The following is a 13,501-nucleotide window of genomic DNA, read 5'->3' as shown; positions in this document are numbered from 1 at the left end:
TATTTTTATTTCTCTGAACTGCATTCTGGGCCATTATATTCAAATATTCTTGAGATCAAGTACTATGTAGTATTACTTTACAGCTAATGTGTAGTACTCCTCCAATGACAGACTGTCTTATGTAATTTTTTTAGTACAATTAAGACATTTTCAAATTTGTCAAAGCATATTCTATTATGGATAACAGTAATAAAGTCTATCCCTGTATTATATGTGGCTTTAAAAAGTTTATTATTGTTCTGGCCTGAAACATGTACTTTCTGGGGCTGGCATTGTGGTACAGCGGGTTGAACCACGCCACTAGCACACTGGAGTGCTCCTTGGAGTCCTGGCTGCTGCCCTTCCCATCCAGCTTACGGCTGGTGCACCTGGCAAGTCAGAGGAAGATGGCTCAGTTGCTTGAGTCCCTGCTACCCTTATGGGAAATGGAGCTCCTGGCTCCTGGCTTTGGTCTGACCCAAACCCAGCTATTGTAGCCATTTGGGAAGTGAATCAGCAGATGGAAGACCTCTCTCTTTCACCATCTGACAATCTGCCTTTCAAACAAATAAATACATCTTTAAAAAGAATAAGATTAAAAAAGAAAAATGTACTTTATAAGCAGAAACAAGGGTAAGTCTCTGGTTATATATTTTTTAATCTATCTATTTTACTTGAAAGTCAAAATGAGAGAGAGAGAAAGAGAGAAAGTCTTCCATCCACTGGTTCACTCCCCAACTGGCTGCAATGGCCAGAGCTGCGCCAATCCAAAGCCAGGAGCCAGGAGCTTCCTCTGGGTCTCCCATACAGGTGCAGGGGCCCAAGGACTTGTGCCATCTTCTACTGCTTTCTCAGGCCACAGCAGAGAGCTGGATTGAAAGTGGAGCAGCCGGGTCTCAAACTGGCACCCATATGGGATGCCAGCACTGCAGGTAGCAGCTTTACCTGCTACGCCACAGCGCCAGCCCCTCTCTGGTTATATTTTAATTTTAGTAAAATTATATCAGCTCAGACTCATTAGTCTTGCTGCTATTAAAAAAAAAGAGAGAAAATAGCAAGTGTCAGAGAGGATATGGACAGACTTTTGTAAAGTTGGTAGGAATGTAAAAATGCTGCAGCCATTATGGAAAACAGGGTGGCAACTCCTCAAAAAATTAAGCATAGGATTATATGACTCAGCAATTTCACTTCTGGGTATATATCCAAAAGAATTGGAAGCAGAGTCTTGAAGGGATATTTCCACATCAGTTTTCCTAGCATTGTCAATGGTCACCAAAAGGTGGAAGCAGTCCAATGTTCATCAGTGGATGAATGGATAAACAAAATGTGGCGTGTGTATAATGGAATATTATTTAGCCTTAAAAGGGAGGGAAATTCTGACACATGCAATACTGTAGCTGAACCTTGAGGACCTATGTTTCGTGAAATAAGCCAATCACAGAGACCGGCGCCATGGCTCAATAGGCTAATCCTCCATCTTGCGGCGCCGGCACACCGGGTTCTAGTCCTGGTTGGGGTGCCGGATTCTGTCCAGGTTGCCCCTCTTCCAGACCAGCTCTCTGCTGTAGCCAGGGAGTGCAGTGGAGGATGGCCCAAGTACTTGGGCCCTGCACCGCATGGGAGACAAGGAGAAGCACCTGGCTCCTGCCTTCGGATCAGCTTGGTGCACCAGCCATGGCGGCCATTGGAGGGTGAACCAACAGCAAGCAAAGGAAGACCTTACCTTTCTCACCTTTCTCTCTCTCTCTCTCACTGTCCACTCTGCCTGTCCAAAAAAAAAAAAAAAAAAAAAAGCCAATCACAGAAGAGAAATACTTTATAGCAGCCATCTAAAAGAGTCAAATTCATAGGAAATTCATAGGACTTAGAATGGTGATTGATAGGAGGAAATGGAGAGGTTAATGGGTTGTAGTTTCAATTTTGCAAAATGGAAAATTTCCAGACACTGGTTATCCAACAATGTGAGTAGGCCAGTACATAACACTACTAGATGATAAAATTAAAAATGGGTAGGGTGGTAAACTTTATGTTGTGTATTTTAGCACAATTAAGAAAAACAAAAAAGTGTTCTAATATTATGCTTAAATAAAACAAGGCCAATGATATACAACCAAGGCCTTACATTTGTAATGGAGACGAACCTGGCTGACTAGGAGTTTCCCAAGGGGCTCTTGAACATACTGGCAACCACTTTTCAGTATTCTTTTCTCCCAAATAAACTTGGATCTGAGATTCTGGAAGATGCCACTTGGTTCCAATTCTCCAAACTCTGGGAATAAGCCAGGGAAAGAAGCAGAAATACTTAGGAACAGAGTGAGCTCCATCAGTGACAATAGGATTTAGGTCATCTGTAAACGCTTTCCTCCTTCAAAAGACCAGTGCCGAGAAACATTTGTATCATATAACACTTCAGCCCGGGACTGTACAGAGGTCTGGATTAGCTTCCTTCTGTCCTGGGGAGCAGATGCTGGCTGTTTGTCTTTGTTTCCTCCTGTTTAACTGGTTCTGAAGCCTTCATTTTATTTCTCCAGGATGATTTGTTTTCACATGCTTTTGTAAAAAACAAACAAACAAAAAAAATGGCTCTTGGTCAAAGCTGCTGGAAAATTCAAATAAAGATGTCTCCTGCCTTGCCCTTGCCTTGGAACTCTTTCATCAGGGAACCCTTGTCACACGTTCCAGCGGCTGAGCTGACGCTTGCTGCTGGTCAGGTTCCTGGTTGCAGTTACCCAGTTTCAGTTCCTGGAGAAGGACTGCGATAATCTCACTGTCCCGTGTTCGCCTTCATTAAAAGTTTAAAAGCAAAGGCCACGCGTACCTTTCTGGTTCAGAAATTGCTGCAAGTGCAGCTGGTGCTGTGGCCCAGCAGCTTAAGCCCTGGCCTGGAACTCTGCACTCCAGCACCCCATATCAGAGTGCTGGCTGGAGTCCCTGCTAATGTGCATGGGAAGACAGCTGAAGGTGGCCTAATATAATATATTATAAATAACATTATTATATAATAATAATATATTACCTGGGCCCCAGCCACCCACGCATGCAGGAGATCAAATGAAATTCTTGGCTCTTACCTTCTGCCTGGCCCAGCCCTGGCTGTTGCAGCCATTTGGGGAGTGAACCAGTGGATGGAAGATCTCTGTCTCTCCCTTTCTCCTTCTGTCACTGGAGTGTTAAACAAACAAATAATAAAGTCTTTAAAAAGATTCAATTGTTCAGAAACAGAATAGCTGTGATTTTCAAGGATAAAATTGCTTTCCCAGCGTGCATTGGCTCCATTTGCACTTTTTAAAAAAGATTTGTTTATTTGAAAGACCCAGCACCAGAGAGAGGAAGACAGAGAGAGCTCTTCTGTCTGTTGGTTCACTCTCCAAAAGGCCACAAAGACCAGGACCCGGCTAAGCTGAAGCGAGGAGCCAAAAACTCCATCTGATCTCCTGCGTGGGTGACAGGGACCCCAGTCCCAGTCCGTGGGCCACCCTCGGGGGCCTTCCCAGGCACATTAGCAGGGAGTTGCCTGGGAAGAGGGCAGCCTGAACTTGAGCCTGCACGCTGTGGGCTGTGTGAGCCCCCGCTCCTCCCACCACCTGCGCCTCTTATAGAACCTTCTCTGTGCTCAACAGCAAACAGCTGAAGGCTTTGAAATCGCCCGGTAGTTTCCATTTTCAGGTGTTTCCACTTCATTGCATTTCAAAGGCATCGTTTGGGGGCGGGGGAGGGCCTTGGGAGAATCACAAAACGCTCCCAATACCTCTGCAAATAAGGGACTCACTCGGAACATTTCAGGTGGCTTTTTATTATTGTTATTTGACAGACTGAGAGACAGAGAGAAAGGTCTTCCTTCCGTTGGTTCACTCCCCAAATGGCCGCTATGGCCGTCGCTGCGCCGAAGCCAGGAGCCAGGTGCTTCCTCCTGGTTTCCCATGCCGGTGCAGGGGCCATCCTCCACTGCCCTCCCGGGCCACAGCAGAGAGCTGGACTGGAAGAGGAGCAACCGGGACTAGAACCCGGCGCCGCAGGCGGAGGATTAACCACGTGAGCCACGGCGCCGGCCCTCAGGTGGCTTTTGAAAGTCTCCTTTTGCGCCCCAGCCGTTCTTCAGAGCCATCTTACCACCGCCTTGGAGAACCACCACGCAGACTTCCGGGGGCCTGCCAGGGCCTCTGAACGCTGCGCATCTCCGGAAAGCAATGCTGCGCGCAAAACGCAGCCGCCAACGGGCGTCCGCGCTTCCCCGGCCGTGGACTCGGCGGTCCCTCGTGGCGCGCGTCCCTCTGCAGCTCGCCGTGTCCAGGAGGCCCTCCGCGCTCGCTCGGAAGTCCAGGTCACGACTTTCACTTAAAACCCTGCAGCCCCGGGGAGTGGACAACGTCCCCTTCTCCCTCGGGGTGCTTTTTTTGGGGTCGGAGCCGACTGTGCGTGGCATCCAGCGAAATAACGGGCAGCTCCGGACTTTTCCGGCCGCATTTTACAGGACTGCAAGGCGGGTGGGAAGGCCGGAGGCACCTCGTTTGGACTTTTTGGTTTAAGAACGTATTAGATGTCTTCAGATAAATGAAACGGAATTCTTAAAAAGCGAGGGGGCGGGGAGAGCTGGAACTCACTGACCGCGGCACGCCTACGCCTGATAACAATCCCTGCCCAAGGCCTAGAGCGCTCCGGCCATGCCGACATGGAAAATCGCGTGGGCTCCACGAAGATGTCCAGAATGCCCACGCACAGGACTGCGCGCCTGCACGCTGCAGCCTGGCGTGCAGAGCCCGGGACCGAGGAGGGAGGCCACCGTTCGGACGCGCCCCGCCCCCGGGCCGGCTGTGGGGGCGGGGCGGGGGCGGGGCGGGGGCGGGGCCGGCCGGTTCGGGGCGGGGCCGGGCGCGGCGGGCGCGGCTCCCGGGCTCCGGAGCGGAGCAGCACCGCGAGCTGCACTAGAGGGAGCTGCCGCCGCGCCCGCCGCCCCGAGCGCCGCCTCCCCAGCCCGCGCCGCCGCGATGGCGGAGGACAGCGAGTCTGCAGCCAGCCAGCAGAGCCTGGAGCTGGACGACCAGGACACGTGCGGCATAGACGGGGACAATGAAGAGGAGACTGAGCACACCAAAGGGTAGGAGACGACGCATGGGCGCCCCAGGGTGAGACCGCGCGCGCTGAGCCGCTCCGGCTCCCGGGGTGCGGGGGACCCTCGGCCGCTCTGGCCCGCGATGGCGTCGCTTCGGCCCCAAGACCATTGTGAGGTCTGCGTGGCGTGGCTCTCAGGGGAGCGCGCGGTGGGGGCGAGGCCCAGGGTGGGCGGGGAGGCTGGGGCCCCGAGCCTGGGACCGGCGCCGCGGCTGTCACCTGCCGCGCGCCCCCGCTGGCGGGCTCGCCCATCCCCGCCGGCGGTCCGGGCCCCGTGGGGGCGGCGCGCCGCCCTCGCCCGCGGGTGGCTCCGGGTGCGAACGGCGGAGAGGCGCGCCGCCCTTCCCTTTGTGGCAGCCGCGGCGCGTGGGATGCAAGTCGTCTTCCTCTGATCCTTGCCATCCCTCCTGAAGTCCTTTCACGCCCTCCCCCTTCCCGCAGCCGCCGCGGCCACCTGGAAAGAAAAAAAAAATACGTGCTGGGGAGTGGCGTGGAGCGGCGCCCCTGGGGGCTTCGGGTCTGCTGGCGGCGAACTGTGCAAAGTTCTGCGCCCCTGGCCCGGCGAGGGGCGCCGCGGGGCCCCGGGCTCTGCGCGCTCCTGGGCGCGGTGGCCTTTGCCGCCGCCACGCGGGTCCGCCGAGCGCCCCGGAGCTGGGCTGACCCGCCGAGCTGTCCGGCTTTGCCTGGCTGGTGATTGATCTCCGGAGTCAAAGGCACCAAGTGTTTTAACACTTGATCGGGTTTCTTAAGCCTTTGCGCCTGTCCTCCTTTTCTGCGCGGCAGACTTGGTCGGCTCTCCTGTTGGAGAGAAAGATTGCTTCAGGTCCAGGCCGGTATTGAAGTTGTCTTTGTAGAGGCAGGGGGTGGTTTTAAATAAAGACTGGTGTCATTTCATCGGTGGTGTTGGCATCGCCCTGCTGGACTGAGACGGTGCGCTGGTGCGGAGCCGTTTCTGCTGCCCCCTTAGAAGTGAGATTTGGCAAGCATGGTGACCGTGTCGAAGTGGGTCATCCTAAAAACATTAGACGGAGGCCTGAGTCACGGAGAGCTGATTTGTTCCCTTCACTGAAGAGATTGAGGGTTGGTGGCGTCGAGTATTTGCATTCTGTTTAGTATCTACTTTAAGATTTATTTTAAAAAGGAACATTTCTTGACCTTTAACGTGCTATAAATTATTAAATAAAAGATAAAAAAAAAAGCTGACTGCATGTGTCTGTCGTTTGCAAGGGCTTTTTAAAAAAAATTTTTGCAGTGAATACTTCAGTGGCAGCTGCAAGTACTGAATGTTATTATTCAAATCTAGAATTTTTTTTTGAGAGGAAATTGTACAGAAATTGAGCCCAAGTTCCGTTTGTGCAGTGATGGAGATTTGCCTGTGATACGTAAATATAAATACATGGGAACTTCAAAAAGTTTGTGGGAAATGGCACTAAAAGATACGTTTATTCCGATGCAAAAAATTTTGAAATCCCTGCATACATGGTTTTGAAACAATAGCTCCATTGCTGGAAATGGGCCCAGATCCAAGTATGATAAATTACCGAGATAACTTCAGCACAGGTCTGCTAACCTTTCTGGTGAGACCCTGCACTTCTCGCTTCTTTCCTGTAATTTGTGCTTATTGTTCTTCGTGTGAGTGACATTCTAGGTTAATTAGGGCTTCATTTTTGTACAAAACAACAATGTCCGTGGTACAAAGAATTCATCATGAATGCACATTGATCGGGCACAGTTCCCTGCTGTCTTGCTCGAGGCTGTTGGAAGTTCCCAGAGTAGCACCCACAGGCCTCTTTCGAGGGTTACAGTTTTGAACATCACTCGTTAATTATATGTTAGCACAGTTACTCACAACTTAGAGATGCGTAGTGGACTGCGCGTTGTTGTAACAAAGACTAGATAATCTGGTGGCAGTTTCCAATGGGAAAATGTTATTAATGTATTTGTGTGGTCTATTTACATGTAAGGGAATTAGTAAAACTCCAAGCTGCTGCTCTTGTTGGATTGCTTTTTGGGATTTGACAATTGCAGTGTTTTGTGGAGTGATTTTATTTGGCTCATGTACTGATGATAGTGCTTGGTAGAAACTTCCGGTTTTCAGTCCTCAAGTTGGAAAGTGTTAGAATGTGCGTGACTTCTCTTTCCTGCAAGTGGCGTCTTCATTGTCCTCTAACTTGAGCGAGTAGCAGATAGTGAGCTTCTGGAGAAATGAGTGGGCGTTACCCTTCCCCTTTGCAGGGCACACTGTCCCGCCATGCAGCTAGCGCAGCCGTTAAGGTGCTTCTGAAGTGGCACAGGGGTTAAGCCACCTCCTGGGACAGTGGTATCACTTAATGTGCTTGGGAAGCAGAAGAAGATGACCCAAGGACCTGGACCCCTACCTGGGAGACCCAGATGGAGTTCCTGGCTTCTGCCTGGCCCAGGCCTGGCTGTTATGGGCACTTGGGAAGTGAACCTCTCTCTTTCTCTCTTGCTTTTTCAATTAAATTAATAGATAAATAAATAAAATCTTTTTTTTTTTTTTAAATGATGCCACTTGGGATGCCTGCATCCCATTATCTGAATACTTGGTTTGAGTTCTGGCCCCTCTGCATCTGACCCAGCTTTCTGCTGATGTGAACCCTGGGAGGCAACAAGTGATGGCTCAAGTACCTGGGGCCCTGCCACCCATGTGGGAGACAGAGATTGAGTTCCAGGCTCCTGGCTGGAGCCTGGCCCAACACTGGCTGTGTGGGTATTTGGGAAATTAACGAGTGGATGAAAATCTTACTCTCTATTTCTCTCTCTCTCTCTCTCTCTTCCCCTGCCTTTCAAATAAAATGAAAGTAAGTAAATAAAAATTTAAAAGGAAGGTTGTTGCTTTGAGGCCACTGGTTAGTGATTAGTACATAGAGTGAGAATTTTCTGATTAGTACCCTGGTGGTTTGAAATAATTAATTTACCATACCATTCACTGTAGTATACTTGCTAGCTGTTTTTAGACACACATAAGTTAAAAGTAGAGCCTCAAGTAACAGGAGGATATCTAATTCTTGCTTTGCACCAAAATGTAAAGATTGCATATGCTTTTGTTTTCATAGTTTTCTTTATGGATTAAAAAGGATATGTTGTCTTGTGGATAACGCCAAGTGTCCATGAATGAAATATGAGGCATTTTATGTTTCATTGAGAGCAATAGCATAGGCATTATAAAATACTTGGCTCTCACTATCTTTATGTGTTATTTTTGATGGAAAAATGTACTCTTTGCTTAACTTTTTGGCTCACCCAAGTGTGGAAGTGGCACACTGTTATAAGAATTCCATGAATCCCAAAAAACATAGTGGAGAGGAAGGATTGCCAGTTTTAATCTGTGGGACTGTATTCAAAAAAATAAAGTTTTGTTGTTTTCAAACAATGTGAAGCGATTAGAACCAGGCTGACCGAGGATTCTCTAGAAAGAGCTTTTTTTTTTTTTTTTTTTTTTTTTTTTTTTTTTTTTTTTTGACAGGCAGAGTGGACAGTGAGAGAGAGAGAGACAGAGAGAAAGGTCTTCCTTTGCCGTTGGTTCACCCTCCAATGGCCGCCGCGGCCAGCGCGCTGCGGCCGGCGCACCGCGCTGATCCGATGGCAGGAGCCAGGAGCCAGGTGCTTTTCCCGGTCTCCCATGGGGTGCAGGGCCCAAGCACTTGGGCCATCCTCCACTGCACTCCCGGGCCACAGCAGAGGGCTGGCCTGGAAGAGGGGCAACCGGGACAGAATCCGGCGCCCCGACCGGGACTAGAACCCGGTGTGCCGGCGCCGCTAGGCGGAGGATTAGCCTAGTGAGCCGTGGCGCCGGCCTAGAAAGAGCTTTTGTAACACTTGATTTACAGGAATAAGTACATTCGTCTTTGTAGAGAGCTTGAGGGAGCCGGAAAACTTCCAAGCAAATGAAAAGTTGTAAGATTTATACTTTCCTTTTTTAAAAATTAATGAATGAATTTGAGAGGCAGAGAAAGAAAGAAATCTCCCGTCCACTGGCTCCTCCCCAGTGGCCGTAACCGCTGGGATTGGGCTCTGCTGAAGCTGGGAACTGGGAGCCCAGTCCAGGTCTCCGACACCGGCAGTAGGAACGCAAGGAAGCTGGAATCGGGAGCAGAGCTGGAACCCGAAGCCGAGCAGTCTGCTGTGGATGCGGGTGTCCCAGGCGGCGTCTTTTTTTTTTTTCCTTTTAAGACTTATTTGTTTATTTATTTGAAAGTCAGAGTTACACAGAGAGAGGAGAGGCAGAGAGAGAGAGAGAGAGAGAGAGAGAAGGAGAGGGAGGGAGAGAGGGAGGTCTTCCGTCTGATGGTTCACTCCCAATTGGCTGCAATGGCTGGAGCTGTGCTGATCCGAAGCCAGGAGCCAGGAGCTTCTTCCAGGTCTCCCACGCAGGTGCAGGGGCCCAAGGACTTGGGCCATCTTCTACTGCTTTCCCAGGCCGTAGCAGAGAGCTGGATCGGAAGAGGAGCAGCTGGGACTAGAACCAGTGCCCATTGGGATGCTGGTGCTTCAGGCCAGGGCATTAACCTGCTGTGCCACAGCACCGGCCCCCCAGGCGGTGTCTTAACCGCTGTGCCCAACTCCCAGCCCATTTATGTTGCTTCCTGGCAGAGACAGCTTCTTAGATGAATTATTAGAAAGATGATTTTTGTTCCCCTGTAGGTGGCCAGGTTATTTACAAGATGAGTCTCCTAGGAGCTTAGGTAGATGTGGGTGGATCTTTAATGTTTAATACTCTACCCATTATCATTATTATTTGAGAGACAGACAGAGCTCCCATCTTCTGGTTCTTTCCCCAAAATGCCTGCAACAGCCCAGGCTGGGCCAGGTAAAAGCTGGAGCCAGGAGCTGCATCCTGGCCTCCCACCTGGGCGGCTGTCACTGCTGCCTCTCGGGATCTGCATTAGCAGCAGCAGGAATAGGAGCTGGGGCCAGGACTTGGACCTGGGCGCCCTGATGTGCGTGTGGGTTTCTTATCCATTAGGCCAAACCCCAGCCCCGGTACTCTTAGTCGTTCCTGGTGGGTTTGTGCTTTCTGTTGGTCTTCTGGGGGGTCTGGGGGAATCACTGAGGGCAGTGCACACTGCTGAGGAGCTGGCTGACCCTCAGTGCCTTCTTGCCCTTGCCCAATTGATGGGCATCTTCTCCGCTGGCAAAATGCTCCTGCGAGTGGTCGTTATCTCGTAGTCTGTCACCCACAGTAAGCAGGTTCAGTGTCACAGAGTCGCTCCATCGGCCTCCGATAAAATGAGTGTTTAAGTTGGTCGCAAAATCAAATCTCTCTTCTTGCTTTCTCCACACTGCCTTTGAGAGTGCGCATGTTCTAGACAGATGGGTGATGTTCATCCCCTTTCCACTAAGAGAGCTTTTCCGTGAATATTTACTCTGGTAAAATAGGAGGCAGCTATTAAGACTATGTAAGGGGATAAAAATAAATATGAGTATGTCTTCGTTGGCAGATAGGTGACTGAATTAATCAGTCCCTGGGGAAGATAGGGAGTAGTTTTAGTATTTGAGAGTTAAGATTTTAAAAAAATATTTATTTATTTATTTTCATCTTGAAAGAAATAGAGACAGACAGAGAGGCATCCATAGATTTACCCCCCTAATGCCTATAACAGCCAGCGCTGGACTAGCCTGAAGCCACCAGCCCAGAATTCCATCTGGGTCTCCCAAGTGGGTAGCAGGAGCCCAGCTACTTCAGCGTCGTCTGCTGTCTCCCATGATGTATTAGCAGGAAGCTGGATTAGAAACTGAGGCACTGGGACTCAAACCAGGCACTCCAAAATGGAATGCAGCTACCCCAAGCTCTGGCTTAGTCCACTGCACACAATGCCCAGAGAAAGAAGATGGCAAAGATATTTTTATGACTTTTTTTTTCTTAGAAAAATAAAAAATCTATTTGCAAAGATGAAGGAAAACTTTGGAATTCTTCAAATTCTTCTGCCACTCCCCATTTGGGGGGGGAATGGAAGCTGTGCTGTGTGCAGCATGTTGTTAAATATGACTTTGTCAATTATTGGAACTGACTGTGGGAACCTCCCCTTAGTCTGCTCCACGGAATTGGTGGGAAAATGCAGAAACTCCCTGTAACTCTCCATGGGCTTTTCTTGTCCTGGAAAATTCAGGGGATAACTCAAGACTGCCCCTTGTGAAATTTGATCTGGTATCAACCCACTCTAAATGGAAAGATGTATTCACACCCTTGCCCAAGGGACCTCTTCAATTCAAGAAATAGAGTTTGAAATAATCAAGTATCTGCTAAGACTTGCACCTGAAATGATGACATCACCCTTTGGCCAGAACAAAGTTTTTCCTGAGATTGAATAAAATACGGAAAATCTCTAGGTATAGGATGCATACTTTGTGGTCTTTCTTAGCACCGGTGTATATTATGCATCTGTATTAGATAAAATCGCCGTATTTAAACAAAAGCAAGTCTGTTCCAAATTCTGGAAGGAAGGTGATTGATTGGATTGTTGTTACTCAGTTGAAAATATGCTAATGGCTTCTACTGATTATAAGAGTGAAACGTGCTTATTAAAAATTCAAAACAATAAGTAGAGTGTGTAAAATAGAAGGTGAACGCCCCTAGTTATCTTTTCCCCTAGACATGCTAGTTTAATTAGCAGTTTAATGAACTCATTTTAATCTCTGTGTGTTGACAGTAAGTACAAACATACTTTACATGGGGTCACTTGTTACTGTGTATTTTTCACTGCCTCTTAGTGTTGTCGGGTAGAACTTTCCAGGATAATAGAAATGTCCAGTCTGATAGTCATTAGCTTTGCAGAACTTGAAATGTAGCTAGCGTGACTGAAGAAATGACATTTTGTTCAGTTTTAATTAATCTTAATTAAAACAGCCCTTTGTGACCAGTAGCTGTCATATTGGACAACTCAGCTCATGTCTTTTTTTTTTTTTTTTTAAAGATTTATTTACTTATTTGAAAGGCAGAGTTACAGAGAGGCAGGGGCAGAGAGAGAGAGAAAGAGGTCTTCCTTCCTCTGGTTCACTCCCCAGATGGCTGCACCGGCCAGAGCTGGGCCAATCCAAAGCCAGGAGCCAGGAGCTTCTGGGTCTTCCATGTGGGTGCTGGGGCCCAAACACTTGGGCCATCTTCTACTGCTTTCCCAGGCCGTAGCAGAGAGCTGGATCAGAAGTGGAGAAGCCGGGACTCGAACTGGTGCCCACATGGTATGCTGGCACTGCAGGCAGTGGCAGTACCCGCTACACCACGGCACCAGCCCCTAGTCCTTGTTTTGCCTTTGAGTTTTGTTTATAAGCATTCACAGTGCTGAAAGTACTTATTTTCCTGTCTTTTGTAGAATACATCAAGTTTCTTTTTTTTTTTTTTTTAAGATTTATTTATTTATTTGAGAGGCAGAGTTCTAGACAGAGAGAGAGAGAGAAAGGTTTTCCACTAGCTGGTTCACTCTCCATATGACCACAACAGCTGGAGCTGGGCTAATCAGGAGTCAGAAACTTCTTCCAGGTCTCCCACGTGGGTGCAGGAGCCCAAGCACTTGGACCGTCCTCCACTGCTTTCTCAGGCCATTAGCAGGGAGCTGGATCAGAAGTGGAGCAGCCGGGACTCAAACTGGTGCCCATATGGGATGCTGGCGCCACAGGCAGAGGCTTAACCTACAACACCACAGTGCCGGCCCCTAATATATCAGTTTTAATTCTTTTTTAACCTTCTAGAAATGCTCATGAAATTTCAAACAAGCGTATTTTTAATGTATATTTATGAATATAAAAAATTAACCACTACCTCCAATATTTAATACCTCACGGCACAAAAATGTGTAGAATGTTTAATTCCTCCTTGCTTTCATTTCCTAGGTTTTGCTGAAGTAACCTGACGTTTTAATTGCATGTGGCTTCTTTGAAATTTTTTGCCCTTGTATCCATAAAGACTTTTTTCTAAACTTTTCCATTCTATTTCACACCCATGTTATTAAAAGCCAGCTTTACTGTTTTTAATGCCTGAACACTGTGTCGTGTAAGCCACACACTTTCCTTTCAATACTTTCTCACTTAATTTTCCCCTAGAGTCTACGGATGATGTATTTCCTGAGTTCTTGGGGCTGGGGATGCCGGTCGTGGGCCCCCGCACGGGAACCAGCCGTTTTCCTTCAGGCGCCATAAACATAGTTTTATTGTCTTCTGGCTGTCAGTGGTGCACGTGTCTTCTCTGCCAGCCTGCTCTTTCTTTGTAGATAACCTTCTTCTTGGTCTCTGTTTTGACTTGTTTTCAGTCCTGAAGTTTCTAGGATTTTATCCCTGCCCTCTGAGCAGGGAGCTTCCATGTCCTTTACCTTCTTGGATGACCTTTGCTTTAATACCTACACAAAATAGCTCGAGCTAATAAATATGTATGAGGGTTTCTTGGAGATGGACATTCTCA

The 13,501-nt window shown here is 48.4% G+C and overlaps 1 protein-coding gene across 2 annotated transcripts in view; it reads left to right on the top strand.

Moving 5' to 3' along the window:
• The first annotated feature begins 4,854 nt into the window (after nucleotides 1-4,854).
• NMT2 (N-myristoyltransferase 2) overlaps nucleotides 4,855-13,501 on the top strand; it is a 58,729-nt gene continuing 50,082 nt past the window's right edge. The window contains exon 1 of one of the 2 annotated variants that reach the window (XM_051821427.2): nucleotides 4,855-5,074. In XM_051821427.2, the coding sequence (XP_051677387.2) occupies nucleotides 4,965-5,074 (110 nt within the window). In that variant the 5' untranslated portion in view covers nucleotides 4,855-4,964. Of the gene's footprint in view, nucleotides 5,103-13,501 lie in introns of both variants that reach the window. The other variant, XM_051821428.2, reaches the window with a different exon arrangement.

This window comes from Oryctolagus cuniculus, chromosome 13 (genome assembly GCF_964237555.1).
Source record: "Oryctolagus cuniculus chromosome 13, mOryCun1.1, whole genome shotgun sequence".
Lineage (NCBI taxonomy): Eukaryota > Metazoa > Chordata > Mammalia > Lagomorpha > Leporidae > Oryctolagus > Oryctolagus cuniculus.
This window is presented reverse-complemented; position numbering and strand designations above follow the sequence as displayed.